General features: G+C 29.3%; 1 protein-coding gene across 1 annotated transcript in view; it reads right to left on the bottom strand.

Annotated features, from left to right (window-relative positions):
* LOC123268346 (tRNA dimethylallyltransferase-like) overlaps positions 1–17,872 on the bottom strand; it is a gene marked incomplete at its 3' end in the record, with an annotated part of 170,428 nt that extends 152,556 nt beyond the window's left edge. Inside the window, 1 exon segment of the mRNA XM_044733333.1 lies at positions 17,660–17,872. Coding sequence (XP_044589268.1) covers positions 17,660–17,776 — 117 coding nt within the window.
* Positions 17,873–19,026: the final 1,154 nt, after the last annotated feature.

Genomic DNA, 19,026 nt, shown 5'->3' with positions numbered 1-19,026 from the left:
TCAAGTTTTCTACTTAAAAATTTGACCTAATTGCTAAAAAGAATAGTTTGCCAAATTAAAAATTTAAAGAATGAACAAATAGCACAGTTTTTGACATTTTGAACTCGAAGAGCTCAAAAATATAATTTTTGTGTCGCAGCTTTTGAAGCCCCATAAAGGATCTTTAAGTTTAAATTGATTAAACGAAAAATTTCGAAGTAATTCCGAAAAAACATTTTTTTCGGTTTTCTTTCGACAACGATAACTCACGAACGAATTAACCGATTTCGACCGGGTTGGCGGCGATCGACGTGGTTTTTTAATGTTAAGAGCTGAATAGTTTTTGAAATCGATCGGTCAAGCCGTTTCAAAGTTATTAAAAAAAAACACACATTCGAAAAAATTTTTTTTTGTAGTTTTTTTTAAATTTCTCAAGATCTACCGGTTCGAATCGGTCCCAATAATATTCAAAATCTAAGTTTGGTCAAGCCCTTTTGAATGACGCCAATCGCGATACACACATACACACACATACATACTTACATGCATACTTACATAGATACATACAGACAAACGGACACCATCGCGGAAACAATCGGGGAAGCTTCCTAGGACCTCAAAACGTCAACATCCGTTGAAAACTTGATTTTCGAAAAACGGGGTAAAACCAATAACTTCCCAACTTTTGAAAATTTTCAATTTTCTTAGCGGGAAGTTAAAAATTTAGGCAATTTTCGCGATGAAATTTTTTAAGCACTTTGTAAACAACGTTGTTAAATTAACAATAATAATCACAGTAATATTAACCATGACATAAGAAATAATAATAATATTTAATCACATGAGTTAATTTTAATTTTGTCAGTTGTAGCTTAAATAGAAACAAATATTTCTACTGTATGACTAGTCTTCGAGTAGCAGAGGGGATCCAGTCTTGCTTCGTAATCGTGAGGTCTCGATTTCGAATCCCAGTAAAGCTGAGTTTTTTTTCAACGGAAATTTGTGTTTTCTTCGTCGTTTCTTCTGTCTTCATTTAGATATCATTATTCTTGTATAATTATAAATTAACATTACTAATAGTTATCATTACCTTAACAGTCATGCAAATAATAATATGAAGTAACCAACAGTTAAATGATAATTTTTTTTTTTTTTTTACTATAAATATAACCAGTTTAGGCTATTAAGGATGAACTAGGTTGAAATAGGTTTTAATAAAACCCTGCCTGACACTTTTTCGTCTGAGAAACAAAAAATCGTATACATCGTACAATCCCAGCTAGGCGCTAAAAGAGTGAAACAGAGTTTCATTAAGAACCTTCTTCAACCTAACTCGTCTGAAAACGGACTTAAGTAGACGTTACCAGAGTGAAACGGGAAGTTGCAGGGATGGCCTTTAGGTTAAACCGTTTTCCTAATTTTTTTTTAATAATTGATATTTAATACTTTAAACTGACAGTAATTTTTTTCAATTTTTTAATTAATTAGAATTTAATAAAAATTTATATGATAGTTATTCTTATTACAGATAATTAAATATATAGATCATTCCACCAAATAAGTACATTTTTACGGGGCAACCCTCGCGGATTATGTTTAAAATTTTTGGAGGTGTTCTCTATAATAAGAAAAAAATTCCCTAAAAGTTTCAGTCCTTAATATGCAGCGGTTCTGGAGTTATGATTTTTTGAAATTTTGAAATAAAATTTTTTTTAACTTTTTTATTAATTTTTCTGATGAGGAAAACTTTTTTATTAAAATCCACAGAAAATCGTATCTTGTGGGAAAGATTCTCAGCTTTTGAATGAAAATATCCATTTTATCATGAATACATCAAAAGATCCTTTAAAATCCAATTAAAGTAGAAAAATTAATTTTTCTCGATATGCGGCGCAAGATACTTCCAATTTGACTTTTTTTTTCTGAAAGATCAGAGTTTTTTCCACAAAATATATGGTTTTCATGATGTGCTTATTTTTTGTTCAATCACAATTAAATTAAACGTTATATCCGCTAAGTGTTATACGATTATTCGGGATAGTAAAATAATTTTCTGTTAAATATTTAAAAATTTCAAACTGCTCGCTAAAAACTTGAGTTTATACGATGCAGATGGCGCTTAAAACTCTCTCTATTTTTTTGTTCTTGTGAATATTTGTTGACTAATGTCTTTCTGTGGTTGCTTGACAGCTTGAAGTTAACATAAATATAATTGCTTCAGTTTATAACTATTATTGCACGTCTTTGATTTTTGATCACAATGAGTAAGCGTATAAGATTGACAGTGGATTGTTGTAATCCGTTTAACGATCCACGTAAGTGACTAATACGATGTACTTTACCTCATAAGTATAACCTCTAAATGAAATCGATTAAGTCAGTGGTTCAGTGTTTAATATCAATCTTTAATAACTAATTATTTAAAATTTGTACATAAAAAAGTAAATAAGGATTTACAAAAATTTCCCGATGAAGATCGTTGGAAATTTCCTGATGCAGATGACCTAACCGCAACGCTATACGAACGTTGGAGAAATTTTTATGTCAGGAGTTTCATTAACCAAATGTACAGATCTAAAAAACTGATTTCAGCCTCCTTACCCTCGAGTAGAATTTGGAGGCTGAAATTAGTTTTTTAACTTTGACTCGGGCGACGAGCATTAGCTTCACAAATGAGGAGAAGAAGGAGTCCCACACATCATGCGATTATTTTTTAAGTACGAAATGATAAATATCAAAGTCTAAATTTTTAATTATTATACTTTAACATTTTCGACATTCACATAGCGAATATTACTGTTAGAAATAGCATTTTCGCCACGTAAATAATAAATTCTAGCATTTAAATGATAAATATTATAAAGTAATCATTAAAATCACGATTTTACTGTTTGAAATGGTAATTTTTTTCAGTTGATCATTACTTATTATAAATTAAGTAAAGTAAAAGCCCCAATTATTGACAGGGGTCTAAATATTGACACTCTAAATTTTTTTTTAAATATATTTAATTATCTTTAATAAGAATAACTATCGTATTAATTTTTATTAAATTCTAATTAATTAAAAAATTGAAAAAATTACTGTCAGTTCAAAATATTAAATATTAATTATTGAAAAAAAAGTCAGTACCAGTTTAACAAACCAGTTTACGAGCGTCTATTTTTTTAACAACTTTGGTTAGAAAAGCATTTTTTTTAAATGCCGAGTTTAAATTAATTTTTTCATCTAATTATAATGATCTTTTTTTTTTTAATTAACAATTGTCAATTGTTAATATATGAAAAATTTATAAAATTAAATAATCGAAATTAATTGTATGCTTTATAATATTTCAATAATAGGTTTCAATAACTAGTTCATAATTTTTAAGTTGAATCTCATATTGACAGCCAGTCGACAGCGTTATATGGACGCCTTTTTTTACTTTAACCTAAAAAATTTACTGTAAGAGTTTGAACTCTTCTGATTCAATGCATTATTTTTAAATTGATTTTTACATTTTTAATAGTAATCAATCTAATAGAAATCAAATTTATGGAAATTATTATTAATAAACTTTAATAATATTGATTACTTAATAATGAGTTTCGATAAATAAAAATAAGCAGATAATTCGACACATGCACAGCATATGTGTCATTAATTGGGGCTAAGGTATGTCAATAATTAGATCAATCAGTTTTTTAACCTGTCAATAATCGGTGTATCCGGATAATCTATTTAATTATTTAAAATTAATTAGTAAATATCACTGATTATCGTTTTAAAAAAAGAAATTGATTAGTAAAAACATTACTTGAGACATTACCACAAATAAAATTCAACGATATTGACATTTGATTGCTTAAAAAAAATGAAATCATAGTAATTTAAAAACAAAAAAGCATTTATAGTCCGATAAAAATAGGATTTAAATGCTATACTAAAAGGCAGGCCTGCATTTTTCAATATAAGTTTATTTTAGCATACATTTAAAGGATTTATAGTTAAAAAAATGTTGAATTTTATTCAGGGGGTAGAAAATAATTAAAAACCACCCCAAAAATCACTTTTTTGAAAATATCTCAAAAACGTGAAAAGATATAAAAAAAAGGTCCAAACAAAAAATGTAGGGAATAAAATTTTCTATAAAAACGTATTGAATCACTTTTAACGTTTTTGCAATAGAAACCGAGATATTTGCAATAAACGATCGAAATTTATTGCTCAGCCGGGTGGCATATTAAAAAATTTACAAAAAATAAAAAAAAATGAATTTTTAGACTTTTTTTTTTTAATTTACATCTACAAAGCTTAACAAATAATCTGAGAAGTTTAATTTTTTTTTTTTTAATTTTTTAAAAAGTGATAAACAATTGTATTTTTTTAACGTATTTTTTTTTAATCGAAAATTAAGAAAAAAAAATTTTTTTTTTTTAATCTACATTATTTTAACATTTTTATCAAAGACTCGACATTTATATCCCCATAAAAGTACACATTTACCTGAGATTTTACCTGTTCTGTTCATCTATTGAAAAATAAATTGCCCCTGATTTTACGCCTCTGGGTCTCCCGGTAGAAAGCGCGAGAAATATATGTAGCCAGGCTTGCCAGATGAGGCTACTTGTCGCCATTCAGGCTACTTTTGAAATAAGTCGGCGACTAAAATTCTAATGAAGGCGACTAGTCGACGATAGGCGACTTTTCAATAAATGAAATAAAATATCATTTTTTTTTCTATTTATGGTTTTTAGAAATTATATATTTTTATGCAAACAATTAAATGTATTGTTTCAACATTAATTATTTTTATATTTACCGCCAGAGTCATCTTTAGGGAAATTATATCATACTGCTTGACTATCGATTTGTCGATATTATAAAGTATAACAATCGATAGTGTGTATAGTGTCATATTGAATAGATAAGCGTGTAAGTTTAATAGTCAAAGCGAACACAAGACATACATATCAATACATAAATAAACAGTACATTCACTAGTCAATTAGCTTAGTAAAGAAACTTATATAGCTGTGCAATTATTAATTAATTGAGTAATTTAAGTATTATATGATAAGCAATGACAAACGCTAAGGCGTATCGTGAAGCCTGGGAAAAACAGCCTATTTTTAAAGGTGAAATAAAATTAAAATTATTTAAAATATAATTCATCTATAGTTTAAGTTAAAAACAAAACAAATTAGTTGATTACTTTTTTTTACATAGGTTGGATTACAAAAAACCATGCTGATTCAATTGCATCAGGAAAAGGTGAAGCTCGTTGTAAATATTGCAATGTTCCTTTAAGGGCTCACGCAACTGATCTCAAAAAACATGCGAAGACATCGTCACACATTCGACAAGCAGAGTCTCGGAACCGAAAACAACAACCGTCGTTAATGAATCACGGTACGTCTTAATTTTTATTTTTAATATGATACTTTTTATCAGATGTAGACAAATAATTACTCATGTATTAATTTTTTAGTCAATCCATCCGAAAAACGAGAATTAAAAATTGCCGAAATTAAAATGGCACTGTATGTTGCAAATCACAGTTCAATTAAAAGTGTAGATCACTTGGGTGAAGTTTTAAAGCAACTTGGCAAAGGTAGTCAGCTTGAAAAAGTACGTTTACACCGCACAAAAGCATCTAAACTTATTTTAAACGTAGTGGCACCTGAAATGTTAATTGAACTAATTAAAGATATTGGTGACCAAGATTATTCAGTTATATTGGATGAGTCGACAGATGTGTCGACGGTTAAATACATGGCGTACTGCGTCCGATATTTCAGTAATACTTGCAACCAATTTGTTACGGACTTTCTAGGATTTGACGAAGTGTCCTCTGCTACAGCCGATAACTTATACAAGAATTTCAGAGAATTCTTCTCTAAAGTTGGCTTGAATCTTGACAAATTAGTGGGCATAGGAACTGATGGAGCCAGTAATATGTGCGGTGTGAAGCACAGTTTATTCACTTTAATCAAAAAAGACTATCCCAAAGTCCAACTAATGAAGTGTAGTTGCCATTCTCTAAGTTTATGTGCGTCAAAAGCAAGTGACGAATTACCAGCTTCTGTCGACTTTTTGTTAAGAGAAACTCGTAATTGGTTTTCAAAAAGTCCGTTACGACAAACAACTTATAGAACCATGTATGAAAAAATTAAGGACGGAAAAAAGCCGCCGAAATTGGTTCAACTCTCTGATACTCGTTGGCTTGCATGGACTAATGCCGTAACAGTTGTTTTGAAACAGTGGGATTCACTAAAAGCATTTTTTACTAAATTGGAAAGTTCTCCAGCCAACAAAGATATTACTGCTCGAAATTTAGGTCAGATGTATAGAGACGAAAGCAACATACTTTATTTATTGTTTTTAGATACTGTTTTAAAGGAAGTTACTGATTTAAATATTGCATTCCAAAAAGCAAATGCTGACATAACAAAACTTTATACTGATTTAAGAATTCTATTATTATCTGTAGCGAGGAGAATTTTTAAGCCTATTTATTTAAAATCTATTCCGTCAAAAACAGCTTCAACGGCGATGATCCATCAGGCAGATATAGCTGCTGTACAACGTGCAATATCAAAAGCTAACTGTGACTTTGATAACTCCTTACTACCATTAGACTCAGTTGATTTTGGTTATAAATTTTCTATGTATCTTACCAAGTCTACTATTTCTAGCGAAAATTTACAGACTGTGAAAGTGAGATCAAGATCATTCATGCTCAAGTTATGTGAGGAGTTAGTTAAGAGATTTCCTGATAATATCTCAGTTTTAACTAACATACGGTATTTTACCCCGAAATTATGCATGGATCAAACGTCTAATGTTTCTGTCGAGTGCCTACCATGGGATTTAGCAGGTAAATATACACGTAAATAAATATTAATACATACGATATGCATACGTAATATCTATGTATTATATATTATTACAGCTCAAGACGCAGACAGAGATGCAATTGAAAGACAGTGGCGGAACTTAAGGACTATGAGAATTAATGAAATTTGTGACAATGTTGATGAGAACATTAGCACTATTGATTTTTGGATTGCTGTAAACAAAATTGAGAATGCTAATGGCTCTAAGCGGTTTAAAGATTTAGCAGCATTTGCTTTGAGGGCACTATCTTTGCCCACAAGCAATGCGGATGTTGAACGTGTATTCAGTGTGATGGCTGTGATCAAAACAAAATGTAGGAATCGCATGTTAATAGATATGCTAGTCTCTTTAATGCGAATACGCATTCATATGCGAGTATTTAAGCTGTGCTGTAAGAATTATATGCCAACTGATGACATGGTAAAAAGATTTACTAGTCAAATGTATGAGAGTCAAAAAGTAACCAAAAAATTAGATGAAGATGACAATAATGATAATATGGCTAGTGATAATTTGATAACCGCCATGAATTTACTTGAATATTCAGAAGACAAGGATGACAAAGATGATATCGACGATATCTATGATTAATATATTAACTTAAATTATTTATTTAAAAAAATATGATTTAATCATAATTTGATTAACCAAAATAAGTTTTATTTTACTAATAATTTGAGATCAATGTTAATTATAGTTAAATTTTATTTTTAAGATTAACTATTTGTTAATAAACATGGTCTTATAATTTAAAAATACTGAATTTTTAATAAAAAAAATAAGATCCATGTTAATTATAGTTAAATTTTATTTTTAAGATTAACTATTTGTTAATAAACATGTTACTATGATTAAAAAATACTAAATTTTTAATAAAAAAAAAATATTAAAAAAATTTATTTGATTTTTTTCATTTGAATTGATCGCGGCGACTTTCGGCGACTTTAGCGCCACAGGTCGGCTACACGCCGAAAAGAAAGTCTGGGCACCCTGTATGTAGCTTGTCTTTGTTACTCTTATACTCTGAGTAACCAGATGCATGCGCATGATCCAAACCAAATTGCACATGCGCACTTCTATATACGTGCAGCTGGGCCTTAGTAAATGTAAGCCACATGTAGTTTTCATTCACAAAAACAATTCGTTACAAAATATTTACTTATTTCACTATATGCATTTTTTACATGTATAATATAAAAACTAACGATTGCATTTGTAATTCTAAAAATATAAATTATTCAGTGCCTGCCTATTGTGTTTAAAGTTGACAAGTTGACAAGTGAAAATGGAGTGTGAATTGTGTTCAATTTGCAAATTACCTCTTGAAAATGATTGTGACACAATTTCAACTGTCAAAGAAATTGGCTTAAAACATTAATAAATAAAAGCCAAGTGAAAAAGGACCTGAAATACAAAGAGTGGAAAGGCAAACAGTCTTGTCGATTTCATGATGGTTTGTATATACGTTGGGATAACCTTATATTTTACTCCACGTGTTTTTCACGCTGATATAATCAAACAATAAAATGTTTTTATTGCAAGTAATGATCTTCTAAATCATAATAAATTATTCATCTTTTTCGATTTTATCTGAAAAATTAAATAATTTATACGTTTGTGTTACAAAAATATGATCGATAAAAAATTTTGTTTCTTAATCTGTGAAATGCTTATATTTATATCTTGCATGAAATGGGTTAATTTATCAATCCTGAAGTATTAAAAATTAACTTAATGAATAGTTTAATAAAGCTAAAATTTCTGGCTTATATCTTATGTGAAAAAGAAGATAGTAGTATTTATGTTTCATAATTAATTTTTTTTTTTTTTCCAATGAAAATTTGTAATGGAAAAAGTGATAAATATTTGAAAGAAAGCAATAAAAATTTTATTTGATATCTGATTATAAAAATTATAAATATTGATAGTTAATTATTTTAAGACAATAATTGCCTTAAATCATCCATTCTATTTTTAGTTTGCAGGAAACGATATCAAGTATCGTCCGATAATACGAAGTTTGTACGAGTTGAGAAATCGGCTGAGGAACTTCTACCATCTACATCGACAGAAGGACAAGTACAACCTACCTCACAAGAACATGAGTTCAATTTTCTTGAAAATTGTTTGTTCTGCGGGAATAGATGGTACCACAATTAACCTAGAACACATAAAATTACTCAAAATTTTGTCATGGAATGGATATTAACAACAGCAAATGTTCGCAATGATGAAGTTAGAGATGAAATGAAGCAGAGACTACATGGTATTGCCTCACTGGTATCAGTCCAAGCTCGATATCATATAGCATGTTACGATAACTTTTTTATAATGCCAATGCCAGAGCCAAAAATTAGTGAAGATGAACAGATGGCACAAAAAATAGTTGAAAAAATTTGTAAATATATTGAAGAAAGTAAAGAGACTAAATTTTATTTGTCTAAACTTCAAAAAGTTATGGGTAAAAACATACTTTCGAATCGACGCTTGTATCGTAAATTAAAAGAACGATATGGTAATGATATTATTATTTCTCAACATCCAGGACAAGATACAGTAATATATTATAAATACGAATCAGCTGCTGCATTATGTGATGATTTACTAGGAGACAGTGAAAATTATGATGATTTACATAAGAAAAACATTTTACGGACAGCAACAGAGATTTTAAAACATGAAATTTTGGCGAAAAAGTATGAAACTGAATCCTACCGCGCATCGAGTGACTTTCTTGATAGTGTGGCTGAAGACATACCAGTTTTACTGAACTACTTTTTGAGTAGCTTGATTTTACCACATAAACAAAATGATCCGTCAAATTTTGTGAAGCGAGATAATATTGCTCATGCAATAATTTCAAGTATTAGACCTAACTCTTTCACTTCATATCTTCAGCTTGCTGTCGGCACGTATATATACAAAAAAAGTGGCTCAAGATTAATTATTGATTTATTAACTAAATTAGGAGTGTCAGCTTCATATTATCACTTACAATTATTTGAAGCTTGTACGATGATGGATCCACCAACAATGTCCATTGTCAATGATGTTTTTGTAAAAAATGGTAAAAAGTTTCTGAAAAAAATGCCTTTAGCCGCTCAATTAGCATTGTGCTGCAATGTTGAAACAGTTCCGTATCGAGCTACACAAGAAGCTGGTCTGAAGACTATTACTTTCGAGGATGTTTCAAATGTTCTTCAAAATGATTCTACACAGTTACCGCCACATTATCTTCTCTACTTGTCAGGCAAATCAATTTTCGAGAAAAAACTTCCCAGCTGGAGAGGCTTCATGGAAGTATTGAGTTTCGATTTGCTTCAAGATAGTGTTTCACGTATAGTATGTTTGCCGTTTATCAATGAGCCTCCTTCCAAACATACTTCAATAAACACAGCTATAGTTCATGCAATGGCTGAATGCAAGCGACTAAAGCAAACAACGTGCATTGTAACGTTTGACCAGCCATTATTCATCAAAGCTACTGAAATAGTTGCTGGCAATGATGACATTAAGAATGTTGTTGTACGACTGGGTGGGTTTCACACGTTAATGTCGTTCTTAGGGTCTATCGGTTACATTATGGACGGAAGTGGTTTAGAGGATATTTGGGGTACTGTATATGCTTCAGAATATGTGAAAAATATGATGAGTGGAAAAGCATTGTCACGTGCATTACGTGCCCACATATTGACGTTTACAGCTATCGGAACATACTTATATAAATATATGGCCGATGAACTATTATTGATTGATCTCAAAAAATATGATACATTCGTTCGACAGCAGCTAACTGATTGGAATGAAAATCCTCCGAACTACAACTTTTGTCAACATGATGTCACTTTAAATGAAATGTCAGAAGTTTTCCTAAATCAACTAAATTTATTGAAATCAAATGACCCAACAGCCAAATTATTCGTTCAGTACTTTGAAATGGTGACAATAGCTCTTCAATTTATTGAAGCTGAACGTTTAGGCAACTGGCAGCTTCATTTGCAGAGTGTAAAGAAAATGTTGCCATTCTTCCACGCGTCTGGACACTTCTTGTACGCGAAATCTGCTCAAATCTATTTACAGTCCATGATAAAACTGTAAATGGAAATGGATGATGAAGAATATCGACTTTTCACTGAAGAAGGTTATTTCACAATTCAACGGTCTTACAAAGCATGGTCTGGAATTTGGAGTGACATGACTATAGAACAAACATTTAATAGATTTTTTGGCACTGATTTAACACTTGGTAAAGGTGTAACTCCTAGTGTTGTAGCTCGATATTTAGCTTGTACGCCTACATCATTTGCGGTTATGGACAGCTTGGAAACCTATTGCGATCTTCACTCCAGTACTAGTGAACAACATGTGGATTTATCTAATAATCGCCTGACAAAAGATTACAAAGACTTGCAAGCCATCACATCTTGGTTAGAAAAATATAAGCCTTTTGAGTTGCGGAAATCTATAACTTCGTTATCAACAGGAATAGTTGGCGGAGACAATATAAATTGCCATGAAGCTTTAGAACTTGGAAAGCAAAGTATGAGTTTTATGATTGGAAAAACTGCTGAAAATGTGAGTATGATTTGCAAATTTAAAGTGAAACCTTTGTCATCAGCTAAGCAAGGAGTTCGTATAGATAATAAATTTGTTAATGTAAACTCTACTCTTCTATTCCAACGAATTTGTGTATTGTCAAGAAATGATGAAGAACTGACTAAAAAAGCTTTTAAATACGAATTATCGCCGTTTCCCCTATCATTGTTTGATTCTGCAGGCTTCATGCGAAAGACCCAAAAGTCAGAATTGCTTAGTGTTTTCAGGACCAGTCTTCAAAGTGATATGTTGTTATCATCTTTTTTATTCGTAGTCGACGGTGGATTTTTGCTTCACCAAGTCACTTGGCCTCATGGTAAAACATACTTAGAATTATTTCAATCGTATCGCCATTACATTGTTACTCATTTTACTAGTAACGCAGTCGTTGGATTTGATGGATACAGCAATGAACAATTTGGTGTTAAGTCCTACGAAAGATATCAAAGACAAGAAAAAAATGTAGCTGCTGATGTAGATTTTGATGAAAATCTGCTTGTTATACTAATACAAACGAAATTTTTATCCAATATTTGTAACAAACACGAATTTGTTGAGTCTTTAAGTGAATGCCTAAAATCTACAGGAATTAAAGTTAAGCAAGCTGATGAAGACGCTGATTTACTTATCGTCAATACCGCGATAGACTTAAAGAATCACAGTAGAAATTCTGTTGCAGTTGTTGGCAACGACATCGATTTATTGGTTTTATTGATTGGACTCACACCAGCAAAGGATAAAATTTTCTTTTATAAGCTTACCAGTTCGAAAAAATCTAGTAACAAATTATACTCCTTTTCTGATAATAAAAATTTTAAAGATTTTATATTATTTGCTCACGCTTTTGCAGGCTGTGACACAACCAGCGCTTTATTTGGGAAAGGTAAAAAAAGAATAATCAAGATTTTAGAAAAAAATGAAGAAGCACGAGCATTATCAGAAGTGTTTAGTAATCCTGTTAGTAGTGTAGAAGATTTGCAAAATGCAGCAACTTAATTTATTTTTTATTTATATGGACATCATGATGGAAAGTTAATACTTGAAGAACTACGTTATAAAATTTTTGTTACTTTGACTACGCAAACTAAGACTGAAATTCGACTGGCAAGTTTACCTCCTACATCTTCAACATTACTTCCACATAGTAAACGGGTTTTCTATCAAATTAAAAAATGGCAGAGAAGTAATCTTCAGCCTGAAGAATGGGGATGGAAACGACTTAATATGTTGATGATTCCAATCATGACAACTGATCAACCGGCTCCTGAAGATTTGTTAAAACAGGTAATTTGCAATGTATTATTATTTTATGATTGATTCCGTACATTTTAATTAAAATTTGCTTGTTGAAACTATATTTTCAGATGTTCTGCAGCTGTAATACCAACTGTGCGACTCAACGATGTGGGTGTCGAAAAGCTGGGTTGCGTTGTTCACAAGTCTGCAAGAATTGTAGTGGAATTACTTGTAATAACGCACGACCAGTTTCAATGAGTACTGTTGATAAAGAAAACATCAATGACATCAGCTAATACTTTGGTAGATGATGATTGTACCACACAAGTTCAAAATTCTACTGATAATGATAGACTTCAAGAAAATGTAAGCGACCATGTCAGACCTTGACGAGGACTTGGCGCAACATCTAGAAAATCAACAGAAGCAGAAGTGGCTGATTATTCGTGATATTTTGAATAACACTGAATCTGATGAGGATTCTGAAGAAGAAAGAGTTCTAGATTATAATGATTTCTAATATCGAAAAGAATTTTTTACTTAAATAATGTTTGAATGTAAGACATAAAAACTATCATTGACATTTTTGGGCTCACAATGCTGTAAAGTACACTTACAATATAACAATGTATTTTTTTTTATTTTTGTGTTTTTTAAGTAAAAAAAAGTTATTTTTAAATGACAAATTGTAATGGTGCTCGGAATTTTTTAATCATCTATGTCTCTCTAAATAAGTTGCCATAAAATACCAAAAATTTTAAGCGTACTAATGTTTTAAATAATTTAACACAGTTTTAAAAATTAACGAATTGTGAAGTAAAAAAACCGATTCTTTGATTTCAATTATTGTCACTGCCAATTGGTTTAAGAATAAATTACAATTTTTATAAATGTATTGAAGATATAAATTATATTGTAAAATAAATTTTCAGCAAAGTTTTGTCATTGAAAAATAATATCATTTGCTTTGAATATATTAAAGTGAGAATGTAACAATAAAAATTTTTATGATCATAATTATTCTTATTACTATTATACATGCGACTCTTCTGAAAATGTTTTTTTTTTTTACTTTAATTATACAATAATCATTAAGCTCTAAAAATTCATTTATTTTTATTTTTTGTAAATTTTTTAATATGCCACCCGGCTGAGCAATAAATTTCGATCGTTTATTGCAAATATCTCGGCTTCTATTGCAAAAACGTTAAAAGTGATTCGAAACGTTTTTATAGAAAATTTTATTCCCTCCATTTTTTGTTTGGACCTTTTTTTTATATCTTTTCACGTTTTTGAGATATTTTCAAAAAAGTGATTTTTGGAGTGGTTTTTAATTATTTTCTACCCCCTGAATAATATTCAACATTTTTTACACGCTTTATATTAGCTTCACTTGTATGTCAGTTTGTCAGTATGTCAGTAACTCTCCGTGGGTAATCTGCGCGCCTGCGGCCTTCCTTGGTTCTGGTAGCCGTTTCTCAGGCTCGCTCTCCGAAATCGAACTCTGATTCCCCGTATTTATAATATTTATAAATAATTATTTTTTATTAGCTTCACTTGTATGTCAGTATGTCAGTATGTAACTCTCCGTGGGTAATTTGCGCGCCTGAATATTTTTGATAATCAACAAATAATAGTTTAAAAACTAAAAATCACGCTTTTATAAATAAACCAAACTAAAAGTAAAAATAAATAATAGTTTAAAAACTAAAAACACGCTTTTTATAGAAAACCAAACTAAAAATAGAAAATAAATTTAAATTAAGAATAGTGTTAAAAATTTCAATAAATATAAATTAATAATAGTGTAAATAAAAAAATGTATTTTATTTTAAAAAAAGCGTGGGGTGCTTTTTAAGATATTATCAAAATGATAATCACTCTACTCATATCTGTCAATAAAATATTTATAACTATTGACACCATGCACCTCACGCTTTTTTTAAAATAAAATACATTTTTTTTATTTACACTATTATTAATTTATATTTATTGAAATTTTTAACACTATTCTTAATTTAAATTTATTTTCTATTTTTTAGTTTGGTTTTCTATAAAAAGCGTGTTTTTAGTTTTTTTAAACTATTATTTATTAACTATAAATCCTTTAAATGTATGCTAAAATAAACTTATATTGAAAAATGCAGACCTGCCTTTTAGGATGGCAAATTAAATCCTCTTTTTATCGGACTATTACTAATTTATGTTATCATTATGCTGACTTTAGAATCATCAGCTTCATTACAAATGGAAAACAAAAAACATATACTGACACAACAAGATTTGCATTCCTGGGCAATCAAGAATTTAACAGGCGTTGATTTTACTATTATGACGAATGATGATTATTTAGACAAAAAAAAATGTGTTAGACGTACGATATTCTTCATCAAAAACGGTAAAGGGTACACAGACATTGCACAATTTTTTACCGATAAATGATGAAATTGGATATGCTTTTATTAAAACTGTATCAACATCTGAAAAAAGTTCAAAAATAAAAGTATTTTAATTATAAAGATTTTACGTTTGATTTGATTGAATCGTTTATTTGAGAAACCCCATAAGTCATATTTTTTTCGAAATCGGGTTCATTGCATTTTTCGGTTCTCTGAATTTCCCTTCACTTATACCAGCACCAAAAAATATTAAATCCGTGTTCAAGACCTAACCAATCGGTCGATATAAATCTCGTTTAGTTGAGAAACCCCATAAGTCAGTGACTTAAGGGGTTTTTCGAATAAACGTTCAATTTCAAAATTCCAAAAATAAATTTCTGTTCGTTTTTTTTTTTTTTTTTTTTTTTTTTTTTTTTTTCAAAAAAACTTCTTCTGAGAAGAAAAATTCAGTTCAATGCAAAATACTTAAATTTTCATAATTTCCGCAGTATGGGTTTAAAAAAATTAAATTAAATTATTGTTTTATTGTTTGATGTGATTTCACTGACTTTAATTTTAAAATCATTGATTATTAGATAATTAGAAACTAAATTTACTGTTAAATACTTGAATTTTAATGAGTTTTACAATATTCGCTTGATGAATTAAAATTAAAAATATGTTGTTTTATTGTTGACTCTGATTTAACTGATTTCAATTCTAAAATTAATGATAACCAATTAAAAATATATTATACCTATCTACTGTTAAATACTTTGATTTCAATAATTTTTGCAATTTTAGTTTTATAAAGTTAGATTGTGATAAATTAAAATGTTGTTTTATTGTTGACTCTCAGTTCACTAATTTGAATTTAAAAATAGATAATTTATTATAATTTTCGTTAATTGTAGTTCAAATACATATTTTGTACTTTATTTTATATATATAATAAATGATTCACGGAGAAAAATTAAAATATCAATAATTTTATTACTATTTTATTCGTTTTGGTGAGAAACCCCATAAGTCAATCAACTTCAAATCATTATTATAAATAGTAGTAAGTAACAATTAAATTTTTTCATGCTCGAATATTTTTTCGGGATACTAACATTATTATTATTCATCATTGGTTTATGATGTTAATGCAAAATTAACTGAGAAAAATGTTTTTTGCTTCTTCTGAAAAATTTAGTATTTTTGACTTATGGGGTTTCTCAAATAGACGATTCAATTGTGATTGAACAAAAAATATGCACATCGTGAAAACCATATATTTTGTAAAAAAAAATCTGATCTTTCAAAAAAAAGTTAAATTAGAAGTACCTTGCGCCGCACATCGAGAAAAATCAATTTTTCCACTTTAATTGGATTTTAAAGGATCTTTTGATGTGTTTATGATAAAATGGATATTTTCATTCAAAAGCTGAGAATTTTTCCCACAAGATACGATTTTTTGTGGATTTTAATAAAAAAGTTTTCCTCATCAGAAAAATTAATAAAAAAGTTAAAAAAAAATTTATTTCAAAAAATCATAACTCCAGAACCGCTGCATATTAAGGGCTGAAACTATAGGGAATTTTTTTCTTATTATAGAGAACATCTCCACAAATTTTAAACATAATCCGCGAGGGTCGCCCCGTAAAAATATACTTATTAGGTAGAATGGCCCATACTTAAAAATCATTTAGGGTGTCAATATTTAGACCCCTATCAATAATTGGGGATTTTACCTTAGTTGCATTAGAAATTTTCAGAGAATTTTTTGCCGTGTACATACTGCATTCTTACTGTAAGTTTAACTATAAAGCTTCTATACCATTTTTATTATGAACTATAAATAATTCAATTCTTTGTTTACTTATCATTTATTATTAATAACTAGATTGCCTTGAGATATCCATTAAAATTCAACATTGTTCAAATTCGAAAATTGTGCTTGCAACTATTTTTTACGATCAATAACCAGCTGCCTTTGTAAAATTGTCTAATTCGACTGAGAATATGAGTGGCCAAAACGTCTAAAATAAAAAATATTTACTTTCCCAATTCTATGTTTAATATCCACGTTTAATGGTAACTTTTTAAGATTTTTGTTGTATAAAATGTTAAACATAATATTGATTTATTTAAAAAATTGTCACTCTTTAAAAACGCCGAAAGAACCTTAAATTTATAAACGGGCTCGTGATGAGTGTCTCAAAATGTTTGCAATCGTAAGAATTTCACTATTGCACTCAAAAAATTATATGAAAAAATCGGTCAGAAAATTTTTTTAATGATTTTCATGTAAAGTTGCAAAATTTTCTTTGTAACAATTGAATTAATTTATTCAAAATCAAAAATTTGTCGAGGATGTCCACCATTATTTTTATATCGTGTAGTTAATTATTATCGAAAAAAATCAAATAAAACAAAATTCTAAAATGTAAGTAAACTAGACGAGTAATATTAACTAATAACTTGTTATCAATACAAGGAGATGTGTAGATATGTAAGTATAGTAGCACAACACTTAACTCCGAGACTTAACCTATAAGAAAATCACATGGAGTTTTCGATTTGACGTTAACATTTGATCTTACCTGCATACTATCTGCAGAAATAATTTCCCCTGCAAACTTTTGAGCCAATTCAATAGCTAACCGAGATTTTCCCGTACCTGTTGAACCTAAAATAACGAGAATAGGCACTCGCGACATATTAAAAAGTTTAATATTTATTGTTATTGTACAAACTACAGTTTACAGCAACACACATCGACACGGAGCTGTTTATACATAAGTAAGCTAACAGATCACCACATGCGCAGTGAAGTTACTGACAACGTGACAACAAGGCATGTCTTATAACTAGCAAGAATAATAATTAAGATAAAAATATTTAGTTTTTAAAAATCCATGAATTAAAAAAAAATCCTGAATAATTTAATATCGCACTGACTGGAGAAAAATAAAAATAAAAATGTATGCAATTTACGCTAAAATCTATAAAAAAATCGTCAAACACAAGGATAAGCGCGGTAATTTTAAACTATTTACAGTATCCTTCAATCCACAAAATAGTATAGGTCTCAAAACTAGTTTAAAATAAAACTTTAATTAATTAAATCAAGATTCGATAACTTTTACTTAAAAGATAAATAATTTTTATGTCACTGTTTCTTTTCTTTCTTAATTATTTAATAGAATTTTTGTATAAATACTGGCCTGTTGAATATTTATAATAATCCCTGATTAAAAATATTGATTGAAAAATATTGGGAATCAGTCACCCCATGTAAACTGTATATCTATATATTAGGGGTGTGCGAATAGTGTTCGAATCGAATAGTACTATTCGAGTCGAATATTCGAATAATTCGAATAGTTCAAACAGTCGTTTTCTGTTGATAAATCAACTAATTTTCGTGGAGAAATTACTTTGCTTTATTTTATTTAACCAAATGAAGTCTTCATAATTATTTGATAGTAAAGTCTGCTTATTATTTGAAATAAATATTTCTTGGTGTACTCGGACCTCCCACCTTACGGCACCTCGCCATTTTGACATTTCTCCGGGAAAATTCATTTTTTTTTAAATGAGATCTACGACACGATCGATCAGACATTGAAGGAGTATCAATATAGACTACATTTGAAAATTCTATAGCTTTATCTCTAGCTAGGATTATTTAAATTAATTGATTTTTCTCTTCACTGAATTAATTATTCTAATTGCGTGTTGATTTTATATTGTACTAAAAACTAGTATTATAAAACTGCTATATAAAATCCTTTATTAAAAAGTTGATGTGACGATTTCATTGTTGTCGCTTTTCGCTGCTATGGTAAACACTTTGGTTATCATGGGCAACTAGGATGAGACCTTTTATATGAGTACCCACATAAAATTTTTATATACTAGAAAATCGAGCGCGCTTCTGCCAACATGTTTATTATCGACAATTTAA

This window comes from Cotesia glomerata, linkage group LG7, assembly GCF_020080835.1.
Source record: "Cotesia glomerata isolate CgM1 linkage group LG7, MPM_Cglom_v2.3, whole genome shotgun sequence".
NCBI classification, from domain to species: domain Eukaryota; kingdom Metazoa; phylum Arthropoda; class Insecta; order Hymenoptera; family Braconidae; genus Cotesia; species Cotesia glomerata.
Note: the sequence above shows the minus strand (reverse complement) of the source record. Positions and strands in the feature narration are given on the sequence as shown.